The sequence below is a fragment of the Salvelinus namaycush genome, chromosome 12, assembly GCF_016432855.1.
Source record: "Salvelinus namaycush isolate Seneca chromosome 12, SaNama_1.0, whole genome shotgun sequence".
NCBI lineage: Eukaryota > Metazoa > Chordata > Actinopteri > Salmoniformes > Salmonidae > Salvelinus > Salvelinus namaycush.
Genome location: NC_052318.1, coordinates 22,790,691 through 22,810,545, shown reverse-complemented (window position 1 = coordinate 22,810,545; position 19,855 = coordinate 22,790,691). Strand labels below are relative to the sequence as shown.

The following is a 19,855-nucleotide window of genomic DNA, read 5'->3' as shown; positions in this document are numbered from 1 at the left end:
CATTGTGTTGTGACAAAACTGCACATTTGAGAGTGGCCTTTTATTGTCTCCACCACAAGATGCACCCGTGTAATGATCATGCTGTTTAATCAGCTTCTTGATATGCCACACCGGTCAGTTGTATGGATTATCTTGGCAAAGGAGAAATGCTCAGTAACAGGAATGTAAACAAATGTGCAAAACATTTTAAATAAATATGTTTTTTGAGCGTATGGAACATTTCTGGGATCTTTTATTTCAGCTCATGAAACATGGGACCAACACTGTACATGTTATGTTTATATTTTTGTTCAGTTTATTTGGTCGTTTCATATCCTTCAGAATGCAAAGGCATAATCTACAATACATCCATAGGACACACTTCAGCTACAGTGTAACCTACCACAGGTTGTGACTTGATATGAGAATACTGTACAGTATAGTGCTCAAGTATGGTTTTAATTTTAATTAACTGTTGGACTAAATGTATTATCTTATCATACATTTCCTCTGTGCTTTAATGCTGAAGCTGACAATAAACATCTCATAAATCATTTCAAATGTAATAAATCAAATATTACATTTGATAAAGTAATAGACGAAATATGTTAAAATGCAAAATAGTCTACCACATGTAGGCCTAGTCAGTCACTAATAATCACTATAGAGGGTTTGAGTACCGTGGGAATATGGACATTCGGCAATTAGGGAATACGCAAAGTGGGACATAGCTTGGACCATGCTACCTCAACTGTATGACGAAAAATTACACATAATTTGAATATGCCAAGTACCCTAGCTCCTCCCCCATTTCCTATGCTACAGCGTTGTAAGGGTTGGACTGGAGTAGAGCGCAGAATTATGTCCATAAGGAGACGAGACATGAAGGAATTGACGAAACTATAGTTTCACACATTTTTATCGAGGTCACCTCAGGGACTCGAAGCTATTCAACTCCTTGTCCAGATGTGACTTTTTCCAGGACCGTTATGTCAAACATGAAACGACAAAGTTCATGGCAGGAGGATATCGCCCGAAACTTTTCCAGACTTTTTCAAATAAGTAAATCGCAGGACCCTGAGAAAACAGAGGAAATCAGGTATGGTTCATACGCGGTTAACATTGTAACAATAACAATACATCAGTGTCATGGTTTTAAATTGTAGTTATTGCAAGATTGTATAAAAACCGCGCTTGAATATGATGTGAAGCACGAGGGCCAGAGATTTGACCCGAGTAACGTTAGCAGAGACAGTGGTCGCAATCTGTTATATTTTCCATCTATATTGTAGGCTTAGTTAACCGTTCTCTCGATTAACTAACATTATCATTCTGTTTTCTATCAGCAGCGAAGTAGATACATATCTCTAATGTAACCATATTCATTTGCTATTAATGGCAAAGTAAACAGCATTATGATCGTTAACGTAACGTGCCAGGCAGTGGCGAGTGCGAGAACTGGCACAAATCTGACCATCTGTCACAGTGGAGAAAACAATTGAGTGGTTTATAGTAACCCTCTTCACACAGCTACAATGGTCGCCATAGAACAAACATTCTCGTTTTTGCCTGCTCTGATATAGTAGGGCCCAATAAACTTGAATAATAAACATTGTATTTTAAACCTTAGGCTACTTTTGTGTTATGAATGATAACGTTCTTTACATGGCAAAAACGCTGTACGAAACAGTTCAGTTGTCAGAGGGTGTGTCGATACTCTACCGTATTGCTGCACCTGCCCCAGGTGCCATCTTTTGAGAATCGCTGCCCTCTTGAGACTTGTGGGAACTTGATACATATCAAACTGGTTAAGTCAGGGAAGGATTCATACTTATAAAGCCTTCAGAAATTATTCACACCGCTTTACTTTTTCCACACGAAATACTCTAGTGTAAGATTATAATATTTTTTATTCTGTACAGGCTTCCTTCTTTTCACTCTGTCATTTAGGTTAGTTCTGTGGAGTAACTACAATTTTGTTGATCCATCCTCAGGTTTTTCCTATCACAGCCATTAAACTCTTAACTGAATTTTCTCCTCATGGCGAAATCCCTGAGCTGTTTCCATCCTCTCCGGAAACTGAGTTAAGAAGGACGCCTGTATCTTTGTAGTGGCGGCGTTGTATTGATACACCACCCAAAGTGCTCAAAGTGATATTCAATGTCTGCTTTTAAATGTTTTACCCATCTACCAATAGGTGCCCTTCTTTGCGAGCCATTGGTAATCCTTCCTGGTCTTTGTAGTTGAATCAGTGTTTAAAATGTACTGCTCGACTCAGGGACCTTACAGATAAATTGTTTGTATGGGGTACAGAGATGTGGTAGTCATTCAAAAATCATGTTAAATACTTATTGCACACACATTGAGTCCATGCAACTTATTATGTGACTTGTTAACAATTTTATTTATTTATGCTTGCCGTAACAAAAGGGTTGAATACTTACTGACTCAAGACATTTCAGCTTTTCATTTGTAAAAATGTAGAAAAACAATTCCACTTTGACATTATGTGGTATTGTGTGTATGCCAGTGACAAAAAATCTCAATTCAATCCATTTTAAATTCAGGCTGTAACGCAACAAAATATGGAAAAAGTCAAGAGGTGTGAAGGCACTGTATGTCTCTGAAGAGTGTGCTGTCAATATTGCTGGGTTAACAAATGACACGGTAGAAGTGTGTTTGGTTGGGAGGCCCAACGAGTACACCATTTTCAACAACATAGTACTATTTGGTGTATGGCAATAAACCCACTTGTTAGCCCTCATTCTTCTGCCGATGTGTAGTATAACATCCCCCATGTTCTCTGAGCTGAAGGTATACAGATGCAGATGAGCTATACAGTGCCTTCGGAAAGTATTACGACACCTTAACTTTTTCCACATTTTCTTACGTTACAGCCTTATTCTAAAATGAATTAAATAAAACCATTTCCTCTGCAATCTACAGACAATACCTGTCACGCCCTGACCTTAGAGACCCTTTTTATGTGATTTGGGGTGGGCATTCTATGTTTTGTTTTCTATGTTTCTTTATTTCTATGTCTTGGCCGGGTATGGTTCTCAATCAGGGACAGCTGTCTATCGTTGTCTCTGATTGGGAATCATATTTAGGTAGCCCTTTTTCCCGGAGTAAGCACGAGAGGCAGACCCCAATATTTTTTGGGGGGGCACACGGGGAGAGTGGCTGAGTCCGGGTATAGACCTGAGCCAACTCCCCGTGCTTATCGGAAGGAGCGTGGTACTGGTCGGGCACCGTGTTATGCGGTAAAGCGCACGGTGTCTCCAGTTCGCTCTCATAGCCTGGTGCGCTACATCCCAGCTCCCCGCATCTGCCGGGCTAGGGTGAGCATCCAGCCAGGACGAATGGTACCAGCTCAGCGCGCCTGGTCTCCAGTGCGTCTCTTCGGCCCAGGATATCCTGCGCCGGCTCTGCGCACTGTGTCTCCAGTGCGTCTGCACAGCCCAGTGCGTCCTGTGCCAGCGCCCCGCATTTGCAGGGCGAAGATAACCATCCAGCCAGGACGGGTTGTGCAGGCTCTACGCTCGAGACCTCCAGTGCGCCTCCACAGCCCAGTGTATCCGGTGCCTCCGCCAAGAACCAAGCCTCCAGTATGTCTCCCCAGCCTGGTGAGTCCTGTGCCTGCTGCCAGAACCAGGCCTCCTGTATGTCTCCCCAGCCTGGTGAGCCCTGTGGCAGCTCCACGTACCAGACTGCCCATACGTCTCCTCACTCCAGTGATGATCCATGGCACAAAGCCTCCAGTGATGATCCATGGCAAGAAGCCTCCAGTGATGATCCAAGGCAAGAAGCCTCCAGGGATGATCCATGGCACGAAGCCTCCAGTGATGATCCATGGCAAGAAGCCTCCAGTGATGATCCATGGCACAAAGCCTCCAGTGATGATCCATGGCACGAAGCCTCCAGTGATGATCCATGGCACGAAGCCTCCAGTGATGATCCATGGCACGAAGCCTCCAGTGATGATCCATGGCACGAAGCCTCCAGTGATGATCCATGGCACAAAGCCTCCAGTGGTGATCCATGGCACAAAGCCTCCAGTGGTGATCCATGGCACGAAGCCTCCAGTGATGATCCACGGCACGAAGCCTCCAGTGATGATCCACGGCACAAAGCCTCCAGTGATGATCCACGGCACGAAGCCTCCAGTGATGATCCATGGCACAAAGCCTCCAGTGATGATCCATGGCACAAAGCCTCCAGTGATGATCCATGGCACGAAGCCTCCAGTGATGATCCACGGCACGAAGCCTCCAGTGATGATCCACGGCAAGAAGCCTCCAGTGATGATCCATGGCACGAAGCCTCCAGTGATGATCCATGGCACGAAGCCTCCAACGAGGGTCCCCGGTCCGGAGTCTCCAGCGACGGTCTCCAGTCCGGAGTCTCCAGCGGCGGTCCCCAGTCCTGAGCCTCCAGCGACGTTCTCCAGTCCGGAGCCCCCAGCGACGTTCTCCAGTCCGGGGCCCCCAGTGACGTTCTCCAGTCCGGAGCCCCCAGCGACGGTCTCCAGTCCGGAGCCTCCAGTGATGGTCCCCAGTCCGGGGCCCGCAACGAGGGTCCCCAGTCCGGGGCCCGCAATGAGGGTGCCCAGTCCGGGGCCCGCAGCGAGAGTGCCCAGTACGGGGCCCGCAGCGAGGGTGCCCAGTCCGGGGCCCGCAGCGAGGGTGCCCAGTCCGGGGCCCGCAACGAGGGTCCCCAGTCCGGGGCCCGCAACGAGGGTCCCCAGTCCGGGGTTGGCGACGAGGGTCCCCGCACCAGAGGTACCACCAAAGGGGGGTGAGCCAGAGGTGGAGCGGGGTCTGCGTCCCGCACCTGAGCCGCCACCGCGGATAGATGCCCACCCAGACCCTCCCCTATAGGTTCAGGTTTTGCGGCCGGAGTCCGCACCTTTGGGGGGTACTGGCACGCCCTGACCTTAGAGAGCCTTTTTATTTGTCTATTTGGTTTGGTCAGGGTGTGATTTGGGGTGGGCATTCTATGTTTTGTTTTCTATGTTTCTTTATTTCTATGTTTTGGCCGGGTATGGTTCTCAATCAGGGCCAGCTGTCTATCGTTGTCTCTGATTGGGAATCATACTTAGGTAGCCCTTTTTCCCTCCTTTCAGTGTGGGTAATTGTCTTTGTTTGGGGTACTATAGCCCTCTTAAGCTTTGCGTCGTTTTGTATTGTTTATTGTTTTTGTTGGCGACATTATCCAAATAAAAAGTAATGTACGCTCACAACGCTGCGCTTTGGTCTTCCTTCAACGACGGCCGTGACAATACCCCATAATGAGAAAGCGAAAACAGGTTTTTATAAATGTTTGCACATTTATTAGAAACAAAAAAACAGATACCTTATTTACATAAGTATTCAGACCCTTTGCTATGAGACTCTAAATTGAGCTTAGGTGCATCCTGTTTCCATTGATCATCCTTGAGCTGTTTCTACAACTTGATTGGAGTCCACCTGTGGTAAATTCAATTGATTGTACATGATTTGGAAAGGCACATGCCTGTTTATATAAGGTCTCACAGTTGACAGTCTATGTCAGAGAAAAAACCAAGCCATGAGGTCAAAGGAATTGTCCATAGAGTTCCAACACTGGATTGTGTTGAGGCACAGATCTGGTTAAGGGTACCAAAACATTTCTGCAGCATTGAAAGTCCCCAAGAACACAGTGGCCTCCATCATTCTTAAATGGAAGAAGTTGGGAACGACAAAGACTCTTCCTAGAGCTGGCCGCCCGGCCAAACTGAGCAATCGGGGGAGAAGGGCCTTGGTCAGGGAGGTGACCAAGAACCCGATGGTCACTCTGACATAGCTCTAGAGTTACTCTGTAGAGATGGGGGAATATTCCAGAAGGACAACCATCTCAGCAGCACTCCAGCAATTAGGCCTTTATGGTGGAGTGGCCAGACGGAAGCCACTCCTCAGTAAAAGGCACATGACAGCCCGATTGAAGTTTGCCAAATGGCACCTAAAGACTCTTAGACCATGAGAAACAAGATTCTCTGGTCTGATGAAACCAAGTTGAACTCTTTGGCGTGAATGCCAAGCGTCACCTTTGGAGGAAACCTGGCACCATCCCTACGGTGAAGCATTGTGATGGCAGCATTATGCTGTGGTGATGTTTTTCAGCAGCAGGGACTGGAAGACTAGTCAGGATCGATGCAAAGATGAATGTAGGAAGGTACAAAGAGATCCTTGATGAAAACTTGCTCACCTTCCAACAGGATAACATCTCTAAGGACACAGCCAGGACAACGCAGGAGTGGCTTCGGGACAAGTCTCTGAATGTACTTGAATGTCCCAGCCAGAGCCCGGACTTGAACCTGATTGAATATCTCTGGAGAGACCTGAAAATAGCTGTGCAGCAACGCTCCCCATCCAACCTGACAGAGCTTGAGAGGTTCTGCAGAGAAGAATGGGAGAAAGTCCCAAAATACAGGTGTGCCAAGCTTGTAGCGTCATACCCAAGAAGACTGGACTGTTTGATGGCTGCCGTTTTATTGGCTCTTAAAAACTTCTTACAGCTGAAATCCCGTTAACGGGATCGATTTGACAACAGCCAGTGAAAGTGCAGGGCACCAAATTCAAACAACAGAAATCTCATCATTAAAATTCCTCAAACATACAAGTATTATACACCATTTTAAAGATAAACTTCGTGTTAATCCCACCATAGTGTCCGATTTCAAAAAGGCTTTACGTCGAAAGCACACCATCTGATTATGTTAGGTCAGCGCCTAGTCACAGAAAAACACATCCATTTTCCAGCCAAAGAGAGGAGTCACAAAAAGCAGAAATAGAGATAAAATTAATCACTAACCTTTGATGATCTTCATCAGATGGCACTCATAGGACTTCATGTTACACAATACATGTATGTTTTGTTCGATAAAGTTCATATTGATATCCAAAAATTTCAGTTTACATTGGCGCGTTATGTTCAATAATGTTTTGCCTCCAAAACATCCGGTGATTTTGCAGAGAGCGACATCAATTTACAGGAATACTCATCATAAACGTTGATAAAAGATACAAGTGTTATGCATAGAATTAAAGATATACTTCTCCTTAACTTCTCTAGGATAGGGGGCAGCATTTTCACGTTTGGATGAAAAGCATACCCAAATTCAACTGCCAGCTACTCATCCCCAGAAGATAAGATATGCATATTATTAGTAGATCTGGATAGAAAACACTCTGAAGTTTCTAAAACTGTTTGAATCATGTCTGTGAGTATAACATAACTTATTTAGCAGGCGAAACCCTGAGGACAAACCATTCAGATCTTTTTTTTTTAGGTCATTCTCTTTTCAATGGGATTTCATTGGGAATACAGACTTCTAATTGACCTTCTTGCAGTTCCTACCGCTTCCACTGGATGTCAACAGTCTTTAGAAATTGGTTGAGGTTTTTTCCTTTGTGTAATGAAGAAGTACGGCCATCTTGAACGAGGGTCACTGGAAGTGTACTGTTAGTTAGAGGCGCGTGACCAGAAAGTTAGCTACAGTTTGTTTTAATCCTGTATTGAACACAGATCATCCCGTCTTCAATTTTACCGATTATTTACGTAAAAAAATACCTAAAGTTGTATTACAAAAGTAGTTTGAAATGTTTTGGCAAAGTTTACAGGTAACTTTTGAGATATTTTGTAGTCACGTTTCACAAGTTGGAACCGGTGTTTTTCTGGATCAAACACGCCAAATAAATGGACATTTTGGATATATATTGATGGAATTAATCGAACAAAAGGACCTTTTGTGATGTTTATGGGACATATTGGAGTGCCAACAACAGAAGCTCGTCAAAGGTAAGGCATGAATTATATTTTTATTTCTGCGCTTTGTTTACTCTGTTGCTATCCTCAGATAATAGCATCGCTTGCTTTCGCCGAAAAGCCTATTTGAATTCTCACATGTTGGCTGGATTCACAACCAGTGTAGCTTTAATTTGGTATCTTTCATGTGTGATTTAATGCAAGTTAGATTTTTATAGTAATTTATTTGAATTTGGCGCTCTGCATTTTCTCTGGCTTTTGGCCAAGTGAGACAGTAGCGTCCCGCCTAAACTCAGATTTTTGGATATAAATATGAACTTTACCGAACAAAACATACATGTATTGTGTAACATGAAGTCCTATGAGTGTCATCTGATGAAGATCATCAAAGGTTAGTGATTCATTTTGTCTCTATTTCTGCTTTTTGTTACTCCTCTCTTTGGCTGGAAAAATGGCTGTGTTCTTCTTGACTTGGCTCTGACCTAACATAATCGTTTGGTGTGCTTTCGTCGTAAAGCCTATTTGAATTCTGACATGTTGGCTGGATTCACAACAAGTGTAGCTTTAATTTGGTATCTTTCATGTGTGATTTCATGAAAGTTTGATTTTTATAGTAATTTATTTGAATTTGGCGCTATGCATTTTTACTGGCTTTTGGCCAGGTGGGACATTAGCGTCCCACATATCCCAGAGACGTTAATGCAACCGCTGTGTCAGATTTCAAAAAAGCTTTATGGCAAAAGCACACCATGCGATAATCTGAGTACGGCGCTCAGCCACCATACAGATACCCGCCATGTTGTGGAGTCAACAAAAGTCAGAAATAGCATTATAAATATTCACTTACCTTTGATGATCTTCATTGGAATGCACTCCCAGGAATCCCAGTTCCACAATAAATGTTCGTTTTGTTCGATAAAGTCCATAATTTATGTCCAAATACCTCCTTTTTGTTCGCGCGTTTAGTCCAATAATCCAAATGCACAACGCGCGAGCACTAAGTCCAGACGAAAAGTCAAAAAAGTTCTATTACAGTTCGTAGAAACATGTCAAACGATGTATAGAATCAATATTTAGGATGTTTTTATCATAAATCTTCAATCATGTCTCAACCGGACAATTCCTTTGTCTTTAGAAATGAAAAGGAACAGAGCTCACTCTCAAGGCCGCGCTCGTGACTAAACTAATGGCATTCTGCCAGACACCTGGTTCAAACAGCTCATATTCGCTCCCCCTTCACAGTAGAAGCCTGAAACAAGGTTCTAAAGACTGTTGCCATCTAGTGGAAGCCTTAGGAAGTGCAATCGGACCAAATTTACACTGTATCTTGGATAGGCAAAGACTTAAAAACCTACAAACCTCAGATTTCCCACTTCCTGGTTGGATTTTTTCTCAGGTTTTTGCCTGCCATATGAGTTCTGTTATACTCACAGACATCATTCAAAAAGTTTTAGAAACTTCAGAGTGTTTTCTATCCAAATCTACTAATAATATGCATATCTTAGCTTCTGGGCCTGAGTAGCAGGCAGTTTACTCTGGGCACACTTTTCATCCAAACGTGAAAATAGCGCCCCCAGCCATAAGAAGTTAACCAATCGTGCTATTGTTTGTTTTTTCACATTGTTTGTAACTTATTTTGTACATAATGTTGCTGCTATCATGTCTTATGACCAAAAAGAGCTTCTGGATATCAGAACAGCGATTACTCACCTCGAATTGGGAAAAAAACATTTCTGTAATGAGTCGAATGGGAAGGATATAGTCCAAACACACGAACAGGCCCTCATCCCCGTTATTCGCAGGAGAAAGAAACTGAAATCCTTAACTGATTTCCTAGTGGCTAATCTGCCTTTGCCATCCTTACTGTTAGCTAACGTTCAATCGCTGGAAAATAAATGGGATGAACCAAGACCACGCATATCCTACCAATGCGACATTAAAAACTGTGATACGTTATGTTTCACCGAGTCATGGCTGAACGTTGATATTAATAACATACAGCTGGCGGGTTATACACTCTATCGGCAGGATAGAACCGCAACCTCTGGTAAGACACGGGGTGGCGGCCTATGTATATTTGTAAACAACAGCTGGTGCACAATATCTAAGAAGTCTCGAGGTTTTGCTCGCCTGAGGTAAAGTGTCTCATGATAAGCTGTAGACCACACTATCTACCTAGAGAGTTTGTATCTGTATTTTTCGTAGCTGTCTACATACCACCACAGACCGATGCTGGCACTAAGACTGCACTCAATGAGCTGTATACTGCCATAAGAAAACAGGAAAACGCTCATCCAGAGGCAGCGCTTCTAGTGGCCGGGGACTTTAATGCAGGGAAACTTAAATCAGTTTTACATCATTTCTATCAGCATGTTAAATGTGCAACTAGAGAGAAACAATTTTAGACCACCTTTACAACACACACAGAGACACGTACAAAGCTCTCCCTCGTCCTCCATTTGGCAAATCTGACCATAACTCTATCCTCCTGATTCCTGCTTACAAGCTAAAATTGAAGCAGGAAGCACCAGTGACTTGGTCTATAAAATAGTGGTCAGATGAAGCAGATGCTAAACTACAGAACTGTTTTGCTAGCACAGACTGGAATATGTTCCGGGATTCTTCCGGTGGCATTGAGGAGTACACCACATCAGTCACTGGCTTCATCAATAAGCTCATCGATGTTCCCACAGTGACTGTACGTACGTACCCCAACCAGAAGCCATGGATTACAGGGAACATTCGCACTGAGCTAAAGGGTAGAGATGCCACTTTCAAGGAACGGGACTCTAGCCCGGAAGCTTATAAGAAATCCCGCTATGCCCTCCAACGAACCATTAAACAGGCAAAGTGTCAATATAGGACTAAGGTCTAATCGTACTACACCGGCTCGGACGCTCGTTGGATGTGGCAGGGCTTGAAAACTATTACAGACTACAAAGGGAAGCACAGCCGAGAGCTGCCCAGTGATACGAGCCTACCAGATGAGCTAAATCACTTCTATGCTCGCTTCGAGGCAAGCAACACTGAAACATGCATGAGAGCATCAGCTGTTCCGGACGACTTTGTGATCACGCTCTTCACAGCCGATGTGAGTAAGACCTTTAAACAGGTCAACATTCACAAGGCAGCAGGGCCAGGCGGATTACCAGGACGTGCACTCCGAGCATGCGCTAACCAACTGGCAAGTGTCTTTACTGACATTTTCAACCTCTCCCTGTCTGAGTGTAATATCAACATGTTTCAAGCAGACCACCATAGTCCCTGTCCCCAAGAACACTAAGGTAACCTGCTTCAATGACTACCGACCCGTAGCACTCACATCTATAGCCATAAAGTTCTTGAAAGGCTGGTCATGGCTCACATCAACACCATTATCCCAGAAACCCTACACCCACTCCAATTGGCATACCACCCCAACAGATCCACAGATGATGCAATCTCTATTGCACTCCACACTGCCCTTTCACACCTGGACAAAAGGAACACCTATGTGAGAATGCTGTTCATGGACTACAGCTCAGCGTTCAACACCATAGTGCCCTCAAAGCTCATCACTAAGTTAAGGACCCAGGGACTAAACACCTCTCTCTGCAACTGGATCCTGGACTTCCTGACAGGCCGCCCCCAGGTGGTAAGGGTAAGTAACAACACATCCACCACGCTGATCCTCAACACAGGGGACCCTCGGGGGTGCATGCTCAGTCCCCTCCTGTACTCCTTGTTCACTCATGACTGCATGGCCAGGCACGACTTCAACACCATCATTAAGTTTGCCGATGACACAACAGAGGTAGGCCTGATCAACGATGAGACAGCCTATAGGGAGGAGGTCTGAGACCTGACCGTTTGGTGCAAGGACAACAACCTTTCCCTCAACGTGATCAAGACAAAGGAGATGATTGTGGACTACAGGAAAAGGAGAACCGAGCACTGCCCCCATTCTCATCGGCAGAGGTGTTGTGGAGCAGGTTGAGAGCTTTAAGTTCCTTGGCGTCCACATCACCAACAAACTAACATGGTCCAAGTACACAAGACAGTCGTGAAGAGGGCACGACAAAACCTATTCCCCCTCAGGAAACTGAAAAGATTTGGCATGGGTCCTCAGATCCTCAAAAGGTTTTACAGCTGCACCATCAAGAGCATCCTGACGGGTTGCATCACTGCCTGGTATGGCAACTGCTTGGCCCCCGACCGCAAGGCACTACAGAGGGTAGTGCGTACGGCCCAGTACATCACCAAGCTTCCTGCCATCCAGGATCTCTATACCTGGTGGTGTCAGAGGAAGGCCCTAAAAATTGTCCAAGACTCCAGCCACCCTAGTCATAGACTGTTCTCTCTGCTACCGCACAGCAAGAGGTACCAGAGCGCCAAGTCTAGGACCAAGAGTCTTCTAAACAGCTTCTACCCCCAAGCCATAAGACTCCTGAACATCTAATCAAATGGCTACCCAGACTATTGGCATTGCCCCCCCCCCCCCCCCCCCCCCCTTCTACGCTGCTGCTACCCTCTGTTTATCATCTATGCACAGTCACTTTAATAACTCTACCTACATGTACATATTACCTCGATTACCTCGGCACCGGTGCCCCCGCACATTGACTCTGTACCGGTACCCCCTGTATATAGCCTCGCTATTGTTATTTTACTGATGCTCTTTAATTATTTGTTACTTTTATCTCTTAGGTATTAGGTATTTTCTTAAAATTGCATTGCTGGTTAAGGGCTTGCAAGTAAGCATTTCACTGTAAGGTCTACACCTGTTGTACTCGGCATATGTGACTAATAAAATTGTATTTTATTTGACTCAATGCTGTAATCGCTGCCAAAGGTGCTTCAACAAAGTACTGAGTAAAGGGTCTGAATACTTTTTGTAAATGTGATATCATTTTTTCTAAAAAACAGTTTTTGTTTTGTCATTATGGGGTACTGTGTGTAGATTGATGAGGGGAAAAAACGATTCAATAGATTTTAGAATAAGACTGTAACCGAACAAAATGTGGCCCTGAATACTTTTCGAAGGCACGGTATTTCCATGAGGAGAGTGACCACCATGGGGCTAACAGTTGTCAAACAATGTCCTGTTGAAGATGTTGGTACTCAGTACTGTAATGTCTACATACCAGTAGTACTGTACACAACTCTAGTGCTCTAAGGCTGCAATGTATGTTTGTTTTCATCCTTTCCTTTCGATCAATGACCGGTGTGCTGCAATGACCGGTGTGCTGCAATGCCAATTGAGTGCCAGGGAGAACCAGACTTCCGCTGTATAAAACAAATGTTGTGCACCTCTGGTTTATTCTTCTAAGAATTTTTTCTCCAATCACCAGTGGCCGGCAGAATGGAGTCAACAGCAGCCTCCACAGTGAGGCCAGTGAAGGGGAACCATCGCTGCACCAAGAAGACCTGGAGCTGTCCAAGGTATGGATGTCAAGCAGTGCTGCCTGGTCAATCCATACCTGGTACCCATGACTGTGTACAAGTAAACAAGGCTCACACAGAGAGAACCTGTAACACTAACAGTACTGCTGTCAGATGCTGAGTAGAACATTTGAAGGCACGGGGCATGAGCTGAGGATTATGATGATTGCATAAGAAGTGGCCCAAGGGGTGTGTGTAGTGCATAAGTAAGGAATCTAACCATCAACCAGGGTGGTTTGGTTTTGCAGTCAGGGCTTAGAGCTCATATTTTCCACATAGCCTACTGCTGGGAAATTATAATGCTGACCCTGGCAGCATATTATTTGCACATAACCAGAAATAATTCTAGCATAGTTTTTAAAGCCAGCTTTGAAACAGGATTTGCTCCTGGATGTAATTAGACTCAAGTGGTCTTTTTTATAGTAGGGATGAAATGAATGCCGGTTCTGTAGCCATCTGTGTAATTTTTCTACCAGACATCCTCAAGCCAAATAAGGGCTTACACGTTTCTGGGAAAATAAATACCGGTGTACTGGGCTCGTTAGGCATACGTTTCAGATAATTTTTTCATAATCTATCTCTGTTTTCAGTTTCGATTGTTTGTTCTTCTAAATTAAATGCACTATTTATTATGTGGGTTGAATGCTGTAACACAGAATACAACAATTTAATAAAAGTCCAATGATGGTAGTGACTGCCCATTAATGTTATCACTTACAGTATTAACCATTATTTATTCACATTACTTTACTATAAAATATTTCAGTTGTTGTGTATATTACATTTGTTTTATTTTATGACTTTATTATTTCATTCCAAGTCATCTCATCTCTATAGCACTGCTGCCTATGCTGTCTGACAAAATCACAATTTTAGTAGTTCTTCAAAGTTAATAAGGCATACTTTTTTGACTGCTGAATACAAACTATCAATCACTTAGATTATGTATTTTCAGTTGGATCAAAGTACCAGCACCTCCAATGCTCTTCTGCTTGAGACCTCTATAGAATATTATCTCAAAAGTAATGTGGAGCTCCTGCACCTAAATATAAACAGTCCCAGCACCCAAAATAAGTTTCAGTCCAAGTCAAGCACTGGATATCTCCCAAATCAACTGCTCTCTATCCCTCTCGATCACACGTTTCTCGGTCTCTTCTCTCCGTGTTTATCAGGGATTTCTGTTGGAGAAGCAGTTTCTGCCTATCTTCATACTGTCTTTGTTTGAATGGTCTGCTGGGAGACATTTCGATAACTGTACACCCACACTGTACACCCCGTAGAAAGGGTGCTGTGTTTTCCATCCAAATAGGACACATTTTGTAGAGTTGTTGCGTGTGCTAATTTTCAAGTTATCAAGTGTGGCCAACAGTGCTTGTCTAGCAACACATTCACTCAACCGTATTGTAAGGTCAAAATGTTCAAATGTAAAAAAATATGAAAAAACAAACTATATTCATAGCCTTGAGAATTCTCTTTACCCCTTAATCTCTTCTGCCTCTTGTCCCCCATTTCCTCTCTTCAACCCCTCCTCGTCTCTCACATGGTTCCTTATTAGCTGCTAGCCTCTCTGTGTGGTCTGAAAAGATCCCTTTATTAATGTGCTAAGAACCATGTTGTCTCTGCTTAGAACCCTGTTGTTGACATTGTGTTAAGTAAAGTACCGTATCTATCCCTGGCAGTCAGACATATTTTGTGGATCACACATGCTTAGCCTACAGAGGGTGGAAAATGCTGACAATTGCTGGAAAGACAGAACAAACAGCATTGTGACTCGTGATGCACCGATATTACATTTTTGGCCGATACCGATATCCAATATTTTCCTTGCCACAAAAAAAACGATACCGATAACCAATATTTTGAATTTTAGTGGCCTTTTAAGCATTCTAGTACAGTTAAATAGTTAACACACACACATGGACGCAGCAGTCTAAGGCACTGCATCTCAGGGCAAGAGGCGTCACTACAGTCCCTGGTTCGAATCCAGGCTGTATCACATCCGGCCGTGATTGGGAGTCCCATAGGGCAGCGCACAATTGGCCCAGTGTTGTCTGGACCATCATTGTAAATAAGAATTTGTTATCGGTATCGGCCAAAAATGTCATATCGGTGCATCACGAGTCACAATGCTGCTTGTTCTTAGCTATAGCATTCTGAGTTTTCCTGGCTTGTCACCCTCTTCCTCTGTAAAGGTTGTTCTTGGAAATATTAAGTAGGTCAGCGGTAGCAACAGAAAATAGGAGGTTGCTTTTCTCCCTCAGTTTGTTAGCTTTGTTAGCTGGCCAAACAAGCAGAGAATGAGCTCATCAAAACACACTCCCCTAGCTCACCGCCGGCCGCCCTTTCAGCCCTCATCAACATCCTGCGGAGCTTCTCGCCACAGAAATAGTGGAAGGAATAGAGGGAGTTATAGAGGGGGGAATAGAGGGAGTTATAGAGGGGGGAATAGAGGGAGTTATAGAGGGAGTTATAGAGGGAGTTATAGAGGGGGGAATAGAGGGAGTTATAGAGGGGGGAATAGAGGGAGTTATAGAGGGGGTTATAGAGGGAGTTATAGAGGGAGTTATAGAGGGGGGAATAGAGGGAGTTATAGAGGGGAGAATAGAGGGGGGGATAGAGGGGTTATAGAGGGAGTTATAGAGGGAGGAATAGAGGGAGTTATAGAGGGGGGGATAGAGGGGGTTATAGAGGGAGTTATAGAGGGAGGAATAGAGGGAGTTATAGAGGGGGGGATAGAGGGAAATAGAGGGGGGAATAGAGGGAGGAATAGAGGGAGTTATAGAGGGGGGAATAGAGGGAGTTATAGAGGGGGAATAGAGGGAGTTATAGAGGGAGGAATAGAGGGAGTTATAGAGGGAGGAATAGAGGGAGTTATAGAGGGGGGAATAGAGGGAGGAATAGAGGGGGGAATAGAGGGAGTTATAGAGGGGGATATAGAGGGGGGAATAGAGGGGGTTATAGAGGGAGTTATAGAGGGGGGAATAGAGGGAGTTATAGAGGGGGAATAGAGGGAGTTATAGAGGGGGAATAGAGGGGAGAGGGAGGCATCTGTCTGAGTGTGATGTTGTCTGGGTGCAGGATATAGCTAGGGGCCGCATCAACAGACTGGGTCTACTAGATGGAGAGTCATCTAAGTAGGTATACCACATGATGACTGTTCATCTGGTCACCTAGAATGTATCAAATCATCATTTTATTGAAATTGTGTCAAAACACTCTTCAAATAAAAAAGAAAATAACAAACAAATAAATTCAACGGTGAGTCCAGTAGGGCAGGAGAGACGGTGAGTCCAGTAGGGCAGGAGAGACGGTGAGTCCAGTAGGGCAGGAGAGACGGTGAGTCCAGTAGGGCAGGAGAGACGGTGAGTCCAGTAGGGCAGGAGAGACGGTGAGTCCAGTAGGGCAGGAGAGACGGTGAGTCCAGTAGGGCAGGAGAGACGGTGAGTCCAGTAGGGCAGGAGAGACGGTGAGTCCAGTAGGGCAGGAGAGACGGTGAGTCCAGTAGGGCAGGAGAGACGGTGAGTCCAGTAGGGCAGGAGAGACGGTGAGTCCAGTAGGGCAGGAGAGACGGTGAGTCCAGTACGGCAGGAGAGACGGTGAGTCCAGTGACGCCCGTGAGGAATGGTGGAGGGATCGCAGGGCAGAGTGTAAGTTTACATCTGGATTATAAAGACATTTGGGACAGTGAGGACTATTTATGCCTACTCTCTCGATCAGTCCAGAGAGATTGTCTGGCCTCAGTGCCCTTTAATGACAATGTCCTGGAGTCATACCTGCCCAAAAAGTTTTATTTCTATAAAGTTAACATGGCTGGCAATGTTTTTGACCTATAGAAGACCAGGTCATCGTCAAAGCCTATTTGAAGTATACTTTTTGGGAGTATTAAAAATATATGTTCTGCGCTGAATAACCATTTGATATTTATTTGATGTAAGTCTGTGAGACATGGTGGAGTGCTAAATCCAATCCCAGCCATGTGAGACATCCCCTGTCTGTCTGTGTGTTCTCCTCCTTTGTGATGAGCTGAAAGATAATTGAATGAGATGTCCACTTAAGGCCTCTCTGTGAAGGGTGAAGCACACAGTGATACCAGAGCTAGTTCACTGGTTGAAGCTGTCCCAGAAGAGACGTTGTGCCCATATGCTGAAGGACAATGGGCTTTATGTCCATGTAATGGTTATAATATTATATGTTAATATGAATTCATTTGAATGCCTTTCCTTCATAATGTTCTCAGAGGACTGGAGGAACAAAGCAACATGGTTAAAACCTTTCCAATCCTTTCACCTAAAAGCAAACGAAGAGAGGAGTATTGAGAATCAGCCCCCTACCTTCTGCTCCTCACTCTGTGGTCCATTGTGTCTGGACCTTGACAGCCGCTGTCTGATTGATTTGGTGACCCTAATTCTGCCCCCTGCCCCCCTTCCCCCCCAGCCCCCACATCCTAAGATTTGTCATGCTAAAAGCTAGTAGCACATTGCTTTGTGTCTCCTTGTGGATACTGTAGTCTCAAGGCAGGAAGTGATTTACAGTAGCTGAGGAAGTAAACAAAACCACAACATGAGTGTATGTTTTAATTGTTGACTACTAATGGACAGAGAGTGAAGGATGTCTATATACATGTGGGTGGGGTGAGTGTTTCCCATGAGTTTCCTCCTACATGTTACAAACAACATTTAACCAAAACAGACAACATTTGAATAGGGTAATAATGTTGGGGGACTTTTCGAATGAAGATTAACCTAGTGGAAAAAACGGATCGAAATTTCATCGTAATTACATCATTTTGTCATGATGTCATTTCCACTAGTTTTACCTGCTGGGAATGGTTCAATTAGACAGCCTTGATTCTCGTATTCTGTGCAGGAATGGTTTAGGTTGACAATGGCTATGACATAAATGCAGCAGAAGAATGCATGTGGTGCTCTTTTCCCTCTGTATTACTCATGCGGGGACGTACGGATGTGCAGCATGCTGTAAACACCGGCTCCATCTCTTTTACTACCCTGGCTGATTGCTGCAGTGCTGAGAGAGTTAACTGCATTGTGGGCAGGGCTATGGGGGAGGGGAGTGCTGTGTGTTTCATAGACACATTTGCATTAGAGTGCAGTTGCTGCCACTTAGCTGCTGTTGCTGTAGAGGGCACAGTCGATGGAAAGAGAAGAGGGAGAAAGAGAGTTTACCGGCTTTTCATGGGAATCTCACTCTGCACTCGTCCCCTGTTCTACCCTTTTGCCAGGGTGCTGCTGTGTACTGCTTTGTCAGTGGCAAGCCTGCGACTGAGAAAGTTAATCTGATTTGCTTTCACACACACACCCCTCTCTTTCTCTCTCTCTCTTTTTTGTATCATTGTCTTGGGGTTCCAGGCATTCCAAGGCACGGAAGAAGAGGGAGATGTAAGGGAAGGAGTGCTGGGAGAGGCACTGGAGGACAGAGAGAGCCAGGGAAAGGAGAAAGGAGGAGAGGGCAGCAGCAGCAGCATATCGGACAATGCGGAGGGGTCCTCCAAGGACCAGCCCCTCGTCCCGCCCCCCTCAGTGGACTCTGTGCCTTGCTCTCCGGCGAGCCCCCTAGGGCCCGGCTCTCCCACACGTCCTCCCCCTTTAGATGCCTTCTTCAGGAGACTGGGGAGTCTATTCCACTTCAAGGCTGAACCCGCCACAGCAGTCCAGCAGCAGGAGGAACAGCAGCAGGCAGAGGAGGGAGGAGAAGGACAAGAGGAGGAGGAAACAGCATTAGCAGTGGTGTCTATTGATCCAGACCTCTCAGGAATGACATGTGGTGCAGAGGGGGACCAGGACCACTGTGACTCTGCCGGAAGTCTGACGGGAGAAAAGGACACTCGACACACAGAGACAGAGGACAGGAGAGAGGGAGAGTCTGACATACACAGTGTATCGACATCCACAAGGAGTCCAACACACACAGACCTAGAGACTCTGGAGAAACCGTGAGTACTGTACTTCCTTCACGTGCATGTGTCTGTGTGTGTGCACGCTTGTATGCGCGCATGTGTGTGTGTGTGTGTGCGCTTGTATGCGCGCGTGTGTGTGTGTGTATGCATGCATGCGTGAATGTGTATAATGGTTGAAGGACAGTAATAACTTACAACTCCCTTAGATGTTTATCTATGTAACTCTCTATGTAACTCTCAACAAACTAGACATATTTTTGTTAATCCTAAACCTCAGTTTCTCGCCCTTTCTTGGATTGTTTCCGGAACGGCACTTTGAGTTTCCTTAGACCCAGTGTAGTAATACGAGTATCTTGAACAGCTTAAATCAGAATTGGGACAATAACAACATCCAGGAAGTGTAAAGACCCTGGACAGACCTTCCATTGTAGCCTGACCTTAACGGGGGATAAACTTCAAAGGCAGCCTTAGCAGACCTGCTGGTAATTAGCAGTAGTGGTGCCAGGCCTGGAATGTATACTAGAGGTCGGAGGTGCCCCTGGGCATGGGTGTTGGCACTCCTTGGCACCAGCGACGGTCACCAATGTGAGCAGGAGCGTGCGGACAGGCTCTGCCCCAATATGGAACCTTACACCATCGCATGGTGGGAGGAATGAACCCTTGAGGCGTCGCAGAATGTTTGGGATACAACAGGTCTGTGTTGCGACACCCGTACTGTTTGACAGTGCTGCCTTTCATGTGGCTGCCAAACCAGAA

General features: G+C 45.0%; 1 protein-coding gene across 1 annotated transcript in view; it reads left to right on the top strand.

Annotated features, from left to right (window-relative positions):
• Window positions 1-807: 807 nt before the first annotated feature.
• LOC120056997 overlaps window positions 808-19,855 on the top strand; it is a 101,860-nt gene continuing 82,812 nt past the window's right edge. The window contains exons 1-3 of the mRNA XM_039005330.1: window positions 808-1,078; window positions 13,095-13,185; window positions 18,552-19,135. Of these exons, the coding sequence (XP_038861258.1) occupies window positions 969-1,078; window positions 13,095-13,185; window positions 18,552-19,135 (785 nt within the window). The 5' untranslated portion in view covers window positions 808-968. The remainder of the gene's footprint in view (window positions 1,079-13,094; window positions 13,186-18,551; window positions 19,136-19,855) is intronic.